Source organism: Canis lupus, chromosome 14 (assembly GCF_011100685.1).
Source record: "Canis lupus familiaris isolate Mischka breed German Shepherd chromosome 14, alternate assembly UU_Cfam_GSD_1.0, whole genome shotgun sequence".
NCBI lineage: Eukaryota > Metazoa > Chordata > Mammalia > Carnivora > Canidae > Canis > Canis lupus.
The window spans coordinates 51,776,718-51,795,256 of record NC_049235.1 but is presented as its reverse complement, the minus strand read 5'-3'; the positions used below and the strand labels follow the sequence as shown (position 1 = coordinate 51,795,256).

At 39.7% G+C, this 18,539-nt stretch overlaps 1 protein-coding gene across 3 annotated transcripts in view; it reads left to right on the top strand.

Moving 5' to 3' along the window:
- DOCK4 (dedicator of cytokinesis 4) overlaps window positions 1–18,539 on the top strand; it is a 409,941-nt gene that overhangs the window by 180,514 nt on the left and 210,888 nt on the right. For all 3 annotated transcript variants that reach the window (XM_038557373.1, XM_038557375.1, XM_038557374.1), the window contains exons 2-6: window positions 2,933–3,016; window positions 5,229–5,269; window positions 7,259–7,314; window positions 11,826–11,922; window positions 16,916–17,064. In XM_038557373.1, the coding sequence (XP_038413301.1) occupies window positions 2,933–3,016; window positions 5,229–5,269; window positions 7,259–7,314; window positions 11,826–11,922; window positions 16,916–17,064 (427 nt within the window). The remainder of the gene's footprint in view (window positions 1–2,932; window positions 3,017–5,228; window positions 5,270–7,258; window positions 7,315–11,825; window positions 11,923–16,915; window positions 17,065–18,539) is intronic.

The window sequence follows — 18,539 nt, the reverse complement described above, 5'->3', positions numbered from 1 at the left end:
CCCCCGGGTTCTTGACCTTACCAGTCAATGGACAGTGCTAACATTCGATAGAACTGGGAACAGTGGAGGAGGATCTGGTTTGGAGACACCTAAGGATTGTATGAACTAAATGGCAGCATTAAATAAGAGGAAAGCAGCCTGATCAAGCTCTTGTCCAGCACGGCACAATCTATTTAATCATCTTTTAGAACAAAAGAAATAGAAATCTAATGGAAGAAATATAAGCTACATACAGAAACAGAAAAACACACACAGAAAACAACAACAAACCCCACAAAACCTTAGGCCAAACGCGACGGAATCAAAGGTAACTAGTGGCATCATGGACCTTGTGTTGAGGAAAGACAACCAGGGAGACATCCGAGAAGGCTTCCCAGTGGCCCTGTAGAGCGATACAGAGAAATCCACCTAGTAATAGCAGGATAAAGCAGGACTGGCAATAGACTACAATTTTAGACTAACATTTCAGATTAGGTGATTGGAAGAGAAAATATCTTAGATTTGGTTAGAGAATGAGGGGAGATGATGGGTTTAGCTGGAAGTATACTAAGTTTTGGGTCCTTAGACATCTGAACAGGGATACACAATTGGCAAGTCTGTGTCAGATTCTCAGGGGCACAGATCAGACCTGGAGAGGGACTTGGCAAGCCATCTGTCAACAGGTGATGCTAGAAGTCTTGAAACTCTTTCCAAAGAGGAAGAATGAATATATATGATAGAAAAGGAAAAGTCCAGTTTATTTATTTATTTTTTTAAAAGTCCAGTTTAAATAACTGAGGTATTTATGAAATGACTAGAACGTTCCTGAGTGTAGTAAATTATTTCCAGTAGGCACCTTAATTAAGCCTCCAGTATCTTTTGCAGTTCTTTTACTGTTACCCCCATTTGCTTGATGAGGTGATGCAGATTTTGAGAAGTATCTTGACTATAGTCATGCAGCTAATAACTGCTAAAATCTGGGCTCTCCTTTCATGTCTCATGATGACGCTGTTGTCCTGCACCTCAGCCTTTATGCTTCAGCATCTTGGGCATAGAATGCTAGGTGACACCAACATTTAAGGAGAGGGCTAAGAAGAGAAGGTCTACAGAGGAAGGCTGGGGAGTGTGAGAGATGAGGTTCAAACGAAGGTGAACTTCTGAAAGCAATATGCTCGTGGTCACAGTGAGGGGATAGTGACTTCATTAGTGTGGTTTCAGAGCACATGGAAGGCTGTGTTGAGTGGGCTGGAGCATGAAGGGGGGAGGAAGAAATGAAGTCCATGGATGGTACCACTGTGTTCAAGAAGGTGATGGGGGCTGGGAGAGAACATGCAGTCTGGGAATTACAAAGCCATTTGTGAGTGGTGAGAGCTATAGAGAGAGCCGTGTTGGGTAGTCTGTGCTCTCAAATCTTGAAGCGGTGCAGCGTGGAACCACTAGGGTCGTGAAGAGTCTAGATAACTTCATGAATGTAGAAAGGGGATTCTGGGTGCAGGCTTGCTCTGAAGTCTTTTAAATTCTAATCAGTCTACTGACTGTCCAGCTGTGATCTCTTGTAAGAAGAGGTCTCTGAAAGTTGTTTAAGATAATCTGTCAAGATATACAGACCCTGGATTATTTTTTGAGTGAACATCTCCTAGCACGTCAATATGAGGTCATAGGGTATTTAGGTTGGAAAATGACATCACGGATTAATGCTTGTCTAAAACGTTCTAACTTGGTTACTCTACAGTTATTTTCATCCATCTCATGTACTGTGGGTTATGCTTTCTGTCTTGCATTTTGATCTCTACTGTTAATTTTGTTTTGAGATTATGAAAGGGCTTTAGACCTCTTGTAAAAGCCCATTACTTACCGGCATGTCCTGATTTTTGACAGATTCATGTGTTTCTTCAAGCTTTTAAAATACGTTCTCAACAGTAGCCATGATTTATTTGGGGGTTTGGGGTTGTATCTGAATCTTACTATGTGAGACAGAGTTATAGAATTCACTCTCAAAATTTTGGTCTTTTAAAAATCACTCAGTCAAAGCTTTTACTATCATTTTTCAAACGTGAATGGAAAGTTGATTACAGTGCACTGTATTGAGCGGGAGATGTTTCTTCTTTTTTCATGTAGTGAGGTGCATTTTTGTTATTTCTCCATCCTCATCTCCTTTTTGACTCAGGCATTACTCTCCCGGGGAGAATCACTGTGCTTCATTCTCTCTGTAACTCTCTGAGGTATCCGGAGATAACTAACCTATACACACTTTCTTTCTGGCTTTAACATCCTCGCCCTGCCCAGCCCTGTGAAATGTTTCAGAAACCAGTCAGTCCATAACCACTAGGTAAGGCTAAATGGTGACACCCTACTCTCCCCTGGACATACGTGCCCTATTCCGAGAGAGCTGGGGCATGTGGGAATTGTCAGAGTGGGTGTATATTTAATCCTAGGGGTGGAGCTTAGTCAAGACTAAATAAAATGTTACTCTTAATTACTACTCAAGGTGACCGCTTTTATGCCACATACGTGGCCAAGCCCTGGGGACATACTAGTAAGCAAATAAATGCAGCCTCTTCTCTTGAGCTTACAGTCTAAGAGAAAAGAAATCTCCTACAAGCAACATAATAGGAAGGTAGATGAAGCTGAACAGCGAGTAGGATATGTATTCCTCATTTGTTATTGAACACATTTATTGAGGAACTACTGTGGGCAAGGGGTCTGGATGCAGAGTGAATATAGCAGTATACAAGAGTGGCACAGAGCTCTTCGGGAAATAACATTGTCACATAGGTTATTGAGTGATACTCTGCAAAAACATATAAAAGTTAAATATGACAGCAGGTTTTAGCTCTCAAAGTATACTTCCTCTTTGCATTCGTTTTTCTAGTCAGTGACATTTAATAGCAAGCAGTATAACTGGCTATAACGGATATGATTATCTTCATATATTCTATAACATTTCTTACAGTTATTGCCAGTTTTCGAGGAACTGTCCCATATGGCCTGTCACTGGAAATTGGAGATACAGTTCAGATCCTGGAGAAGTGTGATGGTAAGTGGGCTAGTGCTGATTGTTCAAGGTTGTATAACCAACCTCATCACCATTGGACAGTTCATAGTGTTTGCAAATTCTGTCCTTCTGTTAATTTCTGGGATTTTTCCAGTGGTCACAGTGATCCATTTTTGACAAAGCTTATTTCTTGCAGATTCAATGTTTGGCTTATGGAAAAGCATCATTTGCTATTTTTAAGCTGATATATTTTTCCTGATATTATTTCCTTATATTCACTAGATGCCAACATATAAAGCAGTTGAGGCTACTGTATTTGAGGGGATTCATGACTCAGTTCCAAACTAGAAGGTCTTTCTCAGGATCTCAGGGGTCTAATAGGTCCCCCAGGACAGGAAGAAACAGATCCAGAGCAGAAATGGCTTCTCCAAGGTTAAGTAACCAGATGCCTTGGAGAAGACTCCTGCCAAGGCCAACTCTGCTGTAGTTCTGCAGTCTTCTTCCCTGCCACCCCCAAACTTGAACTAAAGTTATTCAATGCATATGAAATGTTAGTGGAATATATTGTAAGGGCCTTATGATTATTAATTTATACTGCATGTAACTCATTAAATCAAAATACTTAACATGTTCTCAAATGTTTCCAGTCCTGTTCCACAAGACATGCTTAAGCTCTCATATTTAAAAAGATCCCAGTTGAAATGACTGCTCTTTTTTTATTCTCGTTAAGATGACCACATTTTAAATATCCATTTTTCTCCTGAAATGTTGTGCTTAATAGGATTTATAATATGATAACATTCTGTCGTAGCAAGATTTATTAAACTGTGTTCCTCCAAACAGAACTCTTAAAATTACTTAGAACCTGGCATTAAATGGTGATGGTACATGGACATTTATTCTGTGCCCTGTAAATGAGATCTCTAAAAGTATAATCAGGTCTTTCATGTTATTGTCAGATGCATTTTGTCTATTTTTACCCTGTATACAGATAAATATCAAATCTGTTTTGAATTGGTGCATGAAAATGGGCTCCATGGCTAATGGGAGCTGTTTTGTAACCTAAAAACCTTCCCCTGCAATATAATTGAACAGAGACCTCCTTTTAAGACTTTAGCAGTTCTCAAAAAGTTGTGGTTTCTGTTAGAGTAATTATTTAAGAATAGATATATTTCTTGGATGTGTCTTTAAGGGATTTTTAAATCCTGAGATAGTTTCTGTTCAATTCATTTTGCTTTTCTTCAGACTGATTTTAAAGCTGTTAGGTATGACATTTTACAATATATCTTTCTAAAAAAATTTAAAAGGAACAGAGTATTGAAATATAAAGTTCAAATATTTTGTTTTAAAAATTCAATTAATAAAAAAAATAATTCAACAGAATATTTGTTACATGGTAACTTCTTACCAATAAACAAAATCGTTCTATACTTGAAGAAACTGTAAGTTGAAAATAATACATTTAGAGGGAGTATATATTTACCATTTATTTTCATATATATATATACCCTGTACTTGTTTTAAGGTATAAAAAGGTAAGTTCCTCTTTCAGGATAGTGCTGAAAATTTGATTCAGAATTGCTTGGAGGTTAAGCCATAGGCATTCCACAGAATAAACATTAAGGTGAGCTCAGGTGGTAGGACATTTTGCTGATAAGAGTGCCAATCACTTTCCTTGATAGGTGATACCTGATTTTCCTCTTATGCTATCAGACTGATCCTAAACCTAGATGATGGGCTGAAGGATGTGCAAATTCACTCTATGACTGTTGGCTGAGCCCTATTCTTTGGTGATAGGGTCTGGGCCTTGTAGTCAGGCAAAGAGAAATTGGAAACTTATTAAATCTTGTGCAGATTCTTGAATTTCCCTGAGACGTAATGTAGCCTTTTATAAAATGTGGAGAAACCATGCTCATGTCAATTAACTTGCCCAAAATAAAATAGTCTGATAAGTAGCAAAGCCAGAATTTAAGCCCAATGCTATTCCAAACCCTGTACTTCCATTATGCATGTTTCTATTTTTCATATAGATTTCCATTACAATTTTTTAAATGGTTTCTTAATAGAATGCTTAAACTATTAGTCACTTGAGCTATAGTCTAGCCCAATCCAACCCCCATTTTATTCATACACAGAATATTTACTGGTAGGGTAAAATTCCGTCAGTAAAGGACAGATTGATTTGTAATAATTTCTTTTCTTTAAAATATTATAATGGTTTATCAAAATAATGACCATGATTATTTCTCCACAGGCTGGTACAGAGGATTTGCCTTAAAAAACCCAAATGTCAAGGTAATAAAAAATATTACTCATAATCATAATTATGGGATTTTTTTAAAAAAGTTATTTTATTCATTTTACAATTGAAATTACAGTTGGGACTCTTAAAGTGCCAAATGGCAATACAGATTTTCATAATTTTGGGAATTCCTTTGAACTTGGATTATCGTTAAGACATGCTACTCAAATGATAATCCTAGTAGCTCTTGCAGTTTGTGCTGAGAAGACCTTAATAAGCTCATTATATTATAAACAAAATCTTTTGAAGTGTTAGTTTAGCAGAGAGTGAAATTAAAATTCAAGCAGGGGAAATAGATATTCCAAAAGAAAAATTGAATAGAGGTGTTAAGATTTCTGTGGTATCATTTGTAAAAGAGTGATGTGGAGAAACACGTTTATTTCAGCAGCCTAGTAAGATTCCCTTCTGGGTTTGGGCAGGTGAAACATGGGGAAGCCGTGTTACAAAGAGCTCCCTGTTCCTACGATTCCAGACAGAAACTAAGACTCACTATCCTTTATATGTTTATATACATCCTCAGAAATTATAGTAAGGAGGTAGTATGATTTTTATTTTACCTTTCGTTTGTATACTTTATGACTTTGACACTAATCCTTACTATTTTCTGTGTTTGTCTACTTTATTCTAATCTCTCCAACTTTCATCCACACTTCCCAGGTTCTATAATACTCTCTTGCGTGTCATGTTCATTTCTTGGTTTAATTCTGGCTTTATTAGGATTGTAGATAAGAAAATGTATCATTTCTTACTCTCAAAATACAGTATAAGCTAAGTTCTTCTACCTGCCTTTCTCCTTAAATATACCTTTTTCTGGATCACCTAGCTATGTTTAATAACTGTATTTCATTTATTTTTGGTCATTCTAAAGGAGAGGCTGAGGGACAAAAGACTATAGAAATTTATTTTTTTAAATACTTTAGCTCTCATTTAAAGTTATTTTTGAACATCTGCAAGGCACATGCCAATGTAGCTTCAGTATTTAATTATTCATTTAGAGTAATTTTGAAAAAAATTTATTTTGACTTATTTCTGCCCCTCTTCTAACCTCAAATTCTGACTTTTTAAAAATTATAATTAACTCTGTTGGTTAATCTTACCATATTGAGTTAGTGTAAATTTTGAAGAAAATATTTTTAACACGTATATCTATTTACTACTATTGTTTGTACAGAATTTGCTTATTAAATTTTATGTTATCCTTGGATCCACAATGGTGATAATATATTCAAATGACATTTGCTTTCCTAAATATTTAATTGAATTTGTCATGTGATGATACATCAAAAATCATTCAGAAGATATTGTCATTTAATGGACAATAAAATTGATGCTAATGTTTTTTTATGTTGTTTCTTTCAACTTCCCATTTGGAACAAAGGAACAATTTCCTTGTCCTGTCTTTTGTCTACAATAAAAAGCTTTGAGCTAGCATGCTGTCTTTTGTTTAATTTTTGTTCCATCACAATGCAGCCTGGTGATTAATTGCTACTATGTTTTCATCAAAGTTCTTCCGCTAACACATAGTGTATGTATTGTCTCCCAATTCATTGTGGTATTTTGTTTTTAGTGTATATTTTAAAATAGACACGAGTGTTTTAGAAGAAAATGAACAACTACCAAAACAAACAAAAACTAATGTAATATTAAAGAAACTATGCAATACTAAAAAAAATTCTTATTTGGTATAACATGCTTTCTATTCTATGCAGAATTCCTGAAAATTTAGAAATTTTGTTTTATAAAGAAAATACTTCTAAGTGAGATTTAATTTGTTTTATTATATTTACTTTAGAGAATCCCTGAATTTGTCAACTAATGAATAGCAGAAAATAAGAGGAATGGATCCAGTGTGGTAGAGATGTTGTTTTTCCCTGTTCCCAGTACTGTTATGGTTGTATGACTGTGTTTTATACGTATAACTTGTGAAAACACCCCCGCCTTATCAGTCACCTAGCACCATAACCTCATGTTTTCTCCTGCAGGGTATCTTTCCTTCCAGCTACGTTCACTTGAAAAATGCCTGTGTGAAGAACAAAGGGTAAGAAATGAGTTTTATTAATAGTGAGGGGATTTTCACAGAACCATTGCTTATTCGAGAAATTGAAAGGCTTAGTAATTGTCTTGAAAAATGAACTACAGGAGATCATGCTATTGTCTGTGTGGTTTGATAAAGGTGGATTACACTAAGGCAGTTGGTGGAGAAAATGTAATACCCTGCATCTGTGTGTGCTAGACCAGAGGGGAATCTAGGGCCTCAGAGGTCTTTCATTGTCCACAAATCATGGAATCAGCCTAATCTTAAGGAGAAGGGGTTGGTTCTTTTTGGTTTCCTGCTATATAGAGAAGCATGGCAGTCAACCCATGGAGTGCTGAGTCATGTCTCAAACCCCAGGCATTTCCTAGATTTACCACTGATTATAAGCAGCCAAGCCTGACTGTTTTTTCCTAATTGGGGATAATACCATATTCTTGTGTGACCACTTCACAAAGCCACTCTTCTATTTTAGGGAATGGTATTTCTGTACTTGGTTTGGTTGAGCTCATTGATCACCTAAGATTTCTTATACATTTAAAAAGTTTTTCCAGTCTATTTCCAAAAGGACTTAAAGTCGTTGTCAGGATAACAGATCATTCAAATAAAATACCATAGTATAAAACAGTAGAACTTGCTTATTTTAGTGGTTGTCATGAGCAGAAAGTTATAAGTAGGCCATGGATTTGGACCCAAACATTCACTGCCAGTGTCACAACAAATATGCACTAGATCACTGAATGATTGTCATTTTATGACAAAAGGAAGAATACAGATTCAGCCTTAAAAATTACATTTTGGGATGCCTGGGTGGCTCAGCAGTTGAGCGTCTGCCTTCAGCTTAGGGCATGATTCCAGAGTTCTGGGATCGAGTCCCACATCAGGCTTCCTGCATAGAGCCTGCTTCTCCCTCTGCCTGTGTCTCTGCCTCTTTCTCTGTGTCTCTCATGAATAAATAAATAAAATCTGGGGCAGCCCTGGTGGCTCAGTGGTGTAGCGCTGCCTTAGGCCCAGAGCGTGATCCTGGAGACCCGGGATCGAGTCCCATGTCGGGCTCCCTTCATGGAGCCTGTTTCTCCCTCTGCCTGCGTCTCTGCCTCTCTCTCTCTGTCTCTCATGAATAAGTAAATAAAATCTTAATAAATAAATAAATACATACATACATAAAATCCATAAAATCTTTTTTAAAAAAATTACATTTTACTTCAAATAAAAAAAAATTTATTTGAATTACTAAAGCACTTTTTTTTTTTTTAAAGATTTTTATTTATTTATTCATGAGAGACACAGGGGGAGAGAAAGGCAGAGACACAGGCAGAGGGAGAAGCAGGCTCCTTGCTGGGAGCCCGATGCGGGACTCAATCCAGGGACCCCAGTATTATGTATGCTCTGGGCCAAAGGTAGGCGCTAAACCACTGAGCCACCCAGGGATTCCCCCTAAAGCACATTTTAAATCATAGTAAATGAGATCTTTAAACTTGAATTTTACCAAAGAAGTTCCAAGTCATGCTATTTAAATGGATGATTCTTATATCCACTGTCTATAAAGGTAAAGTATTAATCTTAATTCATTGAAATAACTTCTGCAGGTGGGTGAGCATCTGTGGTATAAGTACCTTGAGAGTTACCTATATGGATAAATCTCTAGGAGATCTTATACTGTATGTCATTCAATACTGCTTGAAGCAATATTACCATCATTAGTAGTAGCCATAGTAATTATTTAAAATAGTAGATTAAAAACATGATAATTCTAATATGAATAATTATCACTGCTGCTACTGTTTTAATCAGTGTGTGTCCTTTGGGAATGTCGCACCAGAAATGAGTCAAGCTTGGAGTCCTCCCGCCAGGCTTACTTTGCACTGTCTAGCTCCCCTCAAGCAAACCAGAGGAAACTCTAGCAGTTGCTTGGGCCATAGGCTCACTCTTTGTTCTGAGCTTTCTGCTCTAGTGATCCGGGCTGGACAATATGGAAACCCCAAGCTCTCTACCCCGATCCTTAAAATATCCACTTGGGTTGACCCATGCAGTCAGTTCTCTTTGCTGCCTGTGCCCCAAGCCCAGCCCTACCCCTTTAACTATGCAGAGCAAAGGGATGATCAGCCCCCACCATACACTCTGACCAAGGGAAGTAGAGAATGCTAGCAAAGATAATGTCAAGCATCGTTCTACCCCATGGAAGTCCTACCTCAGAGCAGATTGGGGTGGGGCATTATCAAAACAAGTGCCTTCTTTTATTTATTTTTGTCCCAGGGAGAAACTACAGACCTGGCCCCCTTCCCTGAGTCTGAGGAAGTTTAAGTAAGGATAAAGTGTTCTCAGAATTTAGTTGTGTAAGTTTAAGACTTGGTTGTGGGTTCTTCATGTGACACAGGGCATAATGAGCATTAAGTAGCAGGAGAACGTTGTGGGGAGAATACAAATTTATTTTCTTAACAAGAAAAAAGTTATTGGAATTAATTGAGACTCCAGATTCTAGGACCATTAACTGGAAGAAAATCTTGAGCCTGAAAACATTTGAGAACACACATTACCAGATGATTGCTTTCCCAAAGAGGAACTTCTTTGGATTTTGACATTAACCTCTCTTATTTTAAGATCAGCAGCCTGATGGCTGCTGCAAAGTATATCTCGGAAGGATGAAGTAGCTGCAAAGTGTATCAGAATAACTGAACAAAATGTAATTTCAGGGGCCACTACTTACAACTATTTGAACATCGACTTTGGTTTTGGTGTAATTAAGAGGAAACAGCTGGCTTGCCGAAAACGGTGATTTTGTAAAGCTTCTTAAAAATTTACATTTTGGTTGAACAAACACCAAATCAACTTCTCACAGACTGAATTGCCTTTTTCTTCATTCCTGGGTCTTCGGAGCAATGTTGGGCTGATGGGGGTCCTTAAATTAAGTGATGGTTTATGAACAATGAGGCCACTTCTCTAGTGTTTAATTGCTGCTTGAGGTCATGCCACTTTTTAAATGTTAAGTAGGTTGTCGAGTTGTCCTGGAAATTCATTATTCCCTTTTTGACCTTACATCTGATCATTTTATAATCTCTGTCTCCAAATATTCATCATTTAAATTGCAACAGCTGCTTCAAAAGCAAAATAAAGGCGCTACCATTTGAAAATGTCACACGTAGACTTGATGTAAGGATCTGTATATGTCGCAGTTCATATACTACTGTTTACTTTTATTTCTAGTTTTGAATCCCACTTTCACATTTTCAGCTGTGTTTCAGCTCTAGAAAGAAGGGAAATATTCACAGAGCACGCATTTTAGCAGCAGTATGAAATGAGGAAATGAGGCTCTGTTGGTGAAGATTTTTCGTTCTCTTACTCGCTGTCAAGAAGACTTTACAAAAGACAATTATACACCCTTTGGATATAACATCACAAAGGAGCTACAGAGCAGTTATTAGCCTCATGCTAAGAAGTAATTTTCCCTTGATCATCTAGACAACCTGGTTCAGTGTCTAAAATGCTGTTACCTTGTACATATTAGATGTTGTCCTTGAAAAAAATACATACTCAAATGTTAAGAAAATAATCCCCATCAAATAGCTGGCAGCATTCTTATGAGAAGTTGTAGTAATAATAGCCACTTAAGCATTTTAACCTGCACACAAACTGAAAAAAAAATTGAAAAAAGAAACTTGAGATGAGGGAAAAGGTTGTTGTACATCAGAGATAGATGCAGGGGATAAAGAAAATCTTCTGGGTTTTCTTCTCGTCCATAGCTTCATGGATCTCCTCAACAACAGACCACTGTATGTACCCCAGTAGATGCTGGTATGAGTGTTTTCCCAGTATAGTGTTTCACTTTTAGAGAAGAAACAGGAAAAATATATTACCCTAATCATAGAGAAGAGCGTTGTGCAATGGATATCCGAACGTCTGTGATAGCAAAAGCTTTGAAGTTCAATGACGCATGATGACATTACTAGTATATTAATCGTTTTTCATGGTCCCATTTACAAATAATAAAAATGAAGTGTTAATAAAATCAAGCGACTGTTTAATTGGTACCTCGGTGTCTAGGTACTTATAACACTAGGTTAGGTTGGACGTTTGCAGCCGTAATATCCTGATCATTGAGCAAGTCTGTTACTCCCTTTGAATCGTATGGTCATAGTGCTTGAAAAGCAAAAGCTGTTTCCTAGTTTATGTGGGCTCAGTGACCTCATGTTACATGAAGGCTTTTGGGCTTGGGAACTTAAATGAGTTGTTGTTTAGTGGTCACATTGTGGCTGGAGCAGAAGTCTTCTGATTTTGTTGCTTCTCACCACACTCCTCAAAATTGATGTGGATAAAGTGGCTGGTCCTTTTGGTGTTGTACTGCCATGACCCACATAACATGCCTCACACAGGTCTCTAATCAGATCCTTGTTACTGTCTGCAGAACCCAAACTAATAGGCAGTTTCCTTTCCTAGTTTTATCTTTCGGAGGATTGAAAAGAAAATTGTTATCTATGATAATTGCATATATACTTTGTTTTTCTCTTTTAATTTCACAGACAATTTGAAATGGTTATTCCCACCGAAGACTCCGTTATAACAGAAATGACATCGACATTAAGAGACTGGGGAACTATGTGGAAGCAGCTGTATGTGGTAGGTAACTTTTTAATGGTGTAATTTTTTAGGATTGCGAATTGTTTTAAGAAATACTTGAGCAAGAGTCAGCATCGGCCAATGGTTGAGCACTCACTTTAAGGCATTAGCACTGCTCTAGAAATCACATACAGAGCCTAATAACACATAGCCTTGCTGCAATCTGAGAGTCTACTAAGCATGGGCTAAGTTCTTTTTCAAGCTGCAGAAATGTAAAAGATGATTTTTCTGGCACATCTCACCAAGTAGAATGGTTTACGTGGATCTAGTTAGTGTCAAGCTTTCTGAGTATTTTTAATTTTCAAGGAGAGAGGAATTTATTTGCATACAATTGGAGTATTGGTGGTATTTTATATTAATTTTCTGTAAGTAATTCAGATATACTGAAAATGATAGACTCCTTAGGCAGAATGAACAAGACTATTCTAAATATATAAGAGAAAGGAATGCTTCTCAAACAAAATGGAAGGGGGTCAGGTCAATGTTTGGGGAGTATGTTTTCATGTACTTACTTTTTATAACAAATTGTACTTATGAAGAGCTTACTATGTTGCAAACCCTGTGGAAGTCCTCCATGTGCAGCATCTCCTCCGATCTCTACAACCACTTAAGGAAATGATGACTGTGATCATCCCCAGCTCACGAATGAGGAGCAAGAGGCAGAGAGTGAAGTGTTGGCTCTGGCCCACGCAGCCAGAAAATGGCAGGGCTGGGATTCTGATGTGAATCTAGTGCTTTGGATCTCTGATAAGCACAAATTTGGGGGTGGTGGAGGTTTGAGGATGAGGAACACTATTTCTCCTTTTATTTTCAAAGACATTTATAGAACAGCTTGATCATTTGAAGGGATGCGTTCAAAATACAAAGGTGTACTTAGCCTGACAAAACGATTTGAAACAGCTTGTCAAAGAGAAAATCCAAATTAGCGAAGGACATTGGCACGGAATGACAGTTTTTATTGTCTCTTACATATAAAATGCAATAGGATATTTCATTGAAGCAAGAAAATCTTAAAAATAAAACCCCTTTTGATGTTGGATTTCTCTGACCATGCCCTCCTGGCGCTGGTGGCTTTAGGACTCACTCCTAAAATCCACAAGGCAGTCTTAGATTAAATGCCAGTCTAAGCTTTGCCGGAATGAGGTAAATGCAAAGTCAAGATAACAGGAACTCAAGGGGTCTGAGCTGAGAGGCTACAAAGGAAATGCACGCAGATCTCCTCTTGAGATTTTTTTGGAAAAAAAAAATTATATTAGAATGAGTATAAAATCCAACTATTATTTCACTTAAAATAACATTGTGCATAATATTAACATGGGAATGAAGCTATTTGAAACGTTCAAATCATTGCATCTTAAACACCCAACAGAAGAGTTATAAAAATAATGGCAGTGTAAGTGTCATCCATTAGTTGAGCTAGAGCCCCAGCACTTTGCCTTTTATGCGGCAGCTTGTGGGGAACAAAGTTGAATTGCCTCTTGAGTCTGTCTTATCTAGCTATTTTTACCTGCTTTTCGGGTTGCGAGCATCTATTTTGGGGACATACTTGATTGGCTTGAAAATCTATGTGCTGTAAGCCCCAGGAGTAACTTTTCCACTTCCTGACGTCCTGAGTAATGGACACACAGAGAGAATGATTTGAAAGTTGCCCCTGGAGACTGGCATGGTAGTCAGTTATGTTAGGGACAGATAGGAAGTTGGACCTGGAAATAATAGATTTTCGACCTTGAGAATGAGGCTGACTTGGCTGTGTCGGACCATCTGGGTTCTCTTTTCCTAATCCAGGTGTTCCAAGCCCAGTGTCTGGTTCAGGTCGGTGCATGTTCTTTTCTAGTGGTTTTTAAGGTGCCTGGCTTCTCCCCTGGTAGATGTTTGATGAGGATACTAAGATCTTGTAAATTGTAAGCCGTTTATGAGGTATACTTTGTATAAGTAGAACTTGTAGCTTAAAAGCTCATGGTAAATACTTGCTTGAGAAGTGCTAGTTGCTCTTTTTAATATCATTGGGAAGAGCCTAAATAATGTTCTTTCAACTATCAGTTAATGAAATACCAGTAACATAACCGCAAAAAGCTTAGGAGAAATACAGCAACCATCTTTTACTAAGTACTTCTGTGCAGGCCTTTGGCTGGATATTTTATATCTTTCTTCTCGGGGCTCTGCCAGAGTGTTTTTATTCTCAAATCTTAGCAGAGATAACGTATTCAGGGTCCCGTGCTAAGTGGTAAGGCCTGAGTCTGAAGGTAGATCTGCTGCTCTAAACCCTATGCTGTTTTCGTTTGAGGCAAATGAAAACTTACCCATTCTCTAAAACACTAAAATCCAATTGGCTTTTTGCTACAGCTCCAATATATTGCAGGAACTTTTAGATATGGCTTTACTCCAAGTGCTTGGTATTGCACCCTACCCTTTTCATTTAATGTTAAAATCAAGAGCACTTTTTATCTAAATAGTCTTCATAAGTGTCCAGTGTTTGAAATCCAGTTTTTGATGAATCATCATTTTATGACCCGCTGTCAGACCAGATGAGAGGCGTACGGCTTGCACATTAGTAGGGCAGGTGTGCTGGTCATGACTGCAGGATGTCAGTGTTCCTGCCTCCCCTCCCCTAAAGGGAAAGCTGACCAGCTGGTTTTCATTTTTATAAAGGATCCAGCTTCCTTTTCATGTCAGCGTTCTCTTCAACCTAAGTACTAGAGGTGACATCATTAAAAAATCAAGTCCATCCTACTGAACGACTGCAGAACACCTCTCCCAAGAGCAGGGCAGATGACTTTCACACTGTGACAGTCAGGTCTATGGAGCTGGCTCTCCCTTTTGCTGCATGAGAGTTGACTTATTTTACATCCTCCTTATGGGACTTCTTTGACTCTCATGGACCTTTCCACTGACCACTGACTTCCTCAAGCTTTTCCTGATCTTCTTCCCTTATTGTTTCACATGACTTACACAGGATCTGCCTCTCAAGATCTACAGAATGACCTCCTATAAATCAAGTATCTATTTATTCATTCTCCAGCTGCTGGGGCTACCCAAGGCCGACCCAGCATCTATGGTTGGGAGTTGACACCAAGTGGAGAGCACAGACACTGAGCGGCGAATTACCAGAGTCTTGCATCACAATGCCCCTGGTGTGACTTGTATGGTAGCATATAACATGAGTAAAGAGCGAGACGAAGAAGCTCCATAGAGTGCTTTACGAGTCAAGAGGCACAATTATTTATATCTCAGGGATGGTGTCACGGAGAATGCTTTGCTGTTTAGCCAGCACATTTGTCTCACCTGCACAGTACATTAAAACACTCCAAGTCACCAAGTCTTGATAAAGTAGAAGACATGTCACGACTTTTTAAAATTAAAATAAAAAAAATTGTGTTCCAACCGAGCATCTTTACCCATCACACAGGATTTTTGCTATTTTTGGTAGTTTATCACAGCAGAGGACTTCACGTGTATGATAATCTCAATCCTTTCATAACACTGTTTCTGTCCTCTACTACTATCTTAGTAGAAAGTAAAATCATAACTTCTGGTTAAGAAAGATGAAAGATGGATGTTGAGAAATGGTTTTGCCCTCAATGTCTCCGAGTAAGAGAGATAGGCTAGCTTTTGGTAAGGACACAACATTTGTAGAGGGCTTATTCTAGATGAAACCCACAACAGTAGCAGTATTGGTAATGGCCAACACTTGGGTGGTATTTATTCTAGGCCAGGTGTTATTCTCAAGAGTTTTGGTATATTAACTCATCAATCTTGACAGTGACCCCATCAGATGGTTATTATAATACCCATTATACAGATAAGAAAATATACACCAAGAAGTTAATACATTGCCGAAGGTTTTTCAGCCAGTTAGTGGCAAAGTTGGAATGCAGGCCTGGTAGTCAGGCTCCCGAGTCTGTGCTCTTCGTCACTGTGCCGTTCTGCTCTCTTCACGAACCTTATCTCCAGTCCACAAAACAACCTCACAGGAAGGTAGTACTGTCTGTCTCACAGGTGACAAAACTCGTTCCAAAGCCTGTAAAACAAGTAAGTAGCAAAACCAGGATCTGAAACCAGTTAACTCATTTACCTTACATTAAACCGCCCTTGCTGGACGAATTTCTCAGGAGAGTATCTTGAATCTACACGAATGTTTAACCAGTCAGAAAAAAAACAGTGTTTATTTGCAGAGGTCTGAATAGGGACCAGGTAATAGCCGTGAATGAGGTTGAGAGCCCCCAGCGTACCCAGCTTATGGTGAGAAAGACCGGAGAGCCTTAAGACCAACATGCAGGAAATAATTAGAAAACAGTATTTTCCGTTAAAGTGGCCTTCGTTGCATGCAGCCACTGTTCAGAGAAGGGAGAAAAGAACATGGGTGAGACTTACCAGGGAAGATTCCTGACCGAGGTGGGATATAGGCGGAGCCTTGAAGGACAGTAGAATTTGGATAGAGCTGAAGAAAGGAGGATTTGAAGTGGGAAAGGAGGCAGGGAAGGTGAGCTCCGGGTGTGGAGGCCAAGTGAGGACGCTGGGCGGTCTGAGAGGTGAAGTTGGACTCTTGGCCAGGAGAGCGGAGCCGCGGAGCTGGGTGAAAGCGTGCAGAGCAGGTGTGTAGCCCAGAGTCCGAGGGGAGAGGGGCCTGTGAACAGAGGATCTGCCCGCGGAGTGGCGGGCACGTGGAGGGTGGGCACAACTGTCCTTCCCTTCCCTCCCTCCCTCCCTCCCTCCCTCCCTTCCTTCCTTCCTTTCTTTTTTTTCAAGATTTTATTTATTTATTCGTGAGAGACACACAGAGACAGGCAGAGACACAGGCAGAGGGAGAAGCAGGCCCCATGCAGGGAGCCTGATGCGGGACTCGATCCCAGGACTCCAGGATGACGCCCGGAGTCAAAGGCAGATGCTCAACCGCTGAGCCACCCAGGTGTCCCTGTCCTTCCCTTTCCCGCCTGGTTTCCTCACCATTCACTCTGGAGACTGACCTGCGATGCCACGTTTGTGTACCTCTCAGAGAAACGAAGGCGATCTCTTCCACCGGCTGTGGCACATCATGAATGAGATCCTGGATCTGCGGCGGCAGGTGCTGGTGGGCCACCTGACCCACGACCGGATGAAGGACGTGAAACGCCACATCACGGCCCGCCTGGACTGGGGCAATGAGTGAGTACCGTCCACTGCAGTGGGGGCAAGGGGGGATCTCTGCTGGCAGCGCACAGGTGTGAGCCACTGCAGGGTAATGTCTCCAGAAAACACCCTAGGGGGATGTTTCAGCTCTTTTTTCCTTTTGGGGACTTAGGGGAAGATTGTCACCCATGGAGCTGAGAACCACAGCCTGTCCAGCTGGCGAGGGCACCAGGTTGCTGTTTGTTCACTAGTGCCCCGTGAGGGCAGACGGTGTGCATGTGCTCACAGAGTAGGGAGTGTTCACAGGGATCAGCCACATATGGCTTCTGCTAAATAGATCTTATTTAAAAATAGGCTTTAGGTTTGGCATGTGTATTTGCTTTTAATATATACCCCTTCCGTAGCGTCGTAATATGTCACCGAAGAAATCTGGAGGGAGATACTAATGCTAACACTGCCTATTGAAAGTCTTAAAACAGGTGCACCAGTGGGGCATTCACGATTGCCCTGATTCCGCCTGTGTGTACGCAGTGGCCCCTTGGAGGAGCTGCTTGGGAGAACTCCGTAAAAGGCAGACCAAGACTTACTCTTAAAGAAAACTATGACTAATGTAAAATAAGAGCAAAGCACTTTAGTAAATCTCATCACTTAAAGCCCTGATCAAAGCTGATATTGTACCAAGTAGGAATGTTAAAATGTGGGTGAGAAATTAGAAAAAGCTTGGACTGTGATCCTAGGCTTGTTGAAAGACGTTGAAAGGTGTCTCAATGTCAAAGTCACATCCTCTCTTCCTTTTCTCTCCCCAAATCCCCATTTGCTATTTGGACCTTCAGAGGATCTTAGGGCTACGGAATAAAAGAAAAGCAGGCAGGAAAGGAGAAAATGGCAGGACATAAACCACAGATAAATTCGCCTCTTACTGAATCTGGAAAAACCGATTTGAAGCTAGAGTGCTACTTCCTCTGATGACAGGGAGTAGCTCTATCAGAAGCCACTTCTGATTCTGCTGAGACGTGACATACTACAGACATGAGCACATGGACCTCCTGACACATTTTAAGCCTCGTGCTCACGCAGACTACTTCCGTTATTTTGTTAAGATGTGCCATTCATCCTTTTATAGATGACCAACCAGCATGGTTGCCCTAAATTATTTACATCTACAAGATTGATTCCTGGAGGGAATTAAAAAAGAACAACCATAGGTGTGGAATGGCAAAAAGACATTGGACTAGGAATGCTGCTTTTTTAAGATGTGAGACGAATGTCTGAGCTGTTCTTGACTTCGCCTTCTTGACCTGTGGAAGGAGTATGTTAAACTAGAGGAGGTGCATGGGCCCTCTTGGCTCCAGGACAGTATGAGTCCAAACACATAGCATTTCCTGAGGAAAAGAACTTGGCAGCCACTTGCCCAAGAGCCTCCGGTCTTGCTGTGTGAGACGAGGCAGGCCGAGCAGAGTGGATCTCAAGGCCCTTTGAAAGGGGCCCATGCTGTCTAGAATGTGTTTCTT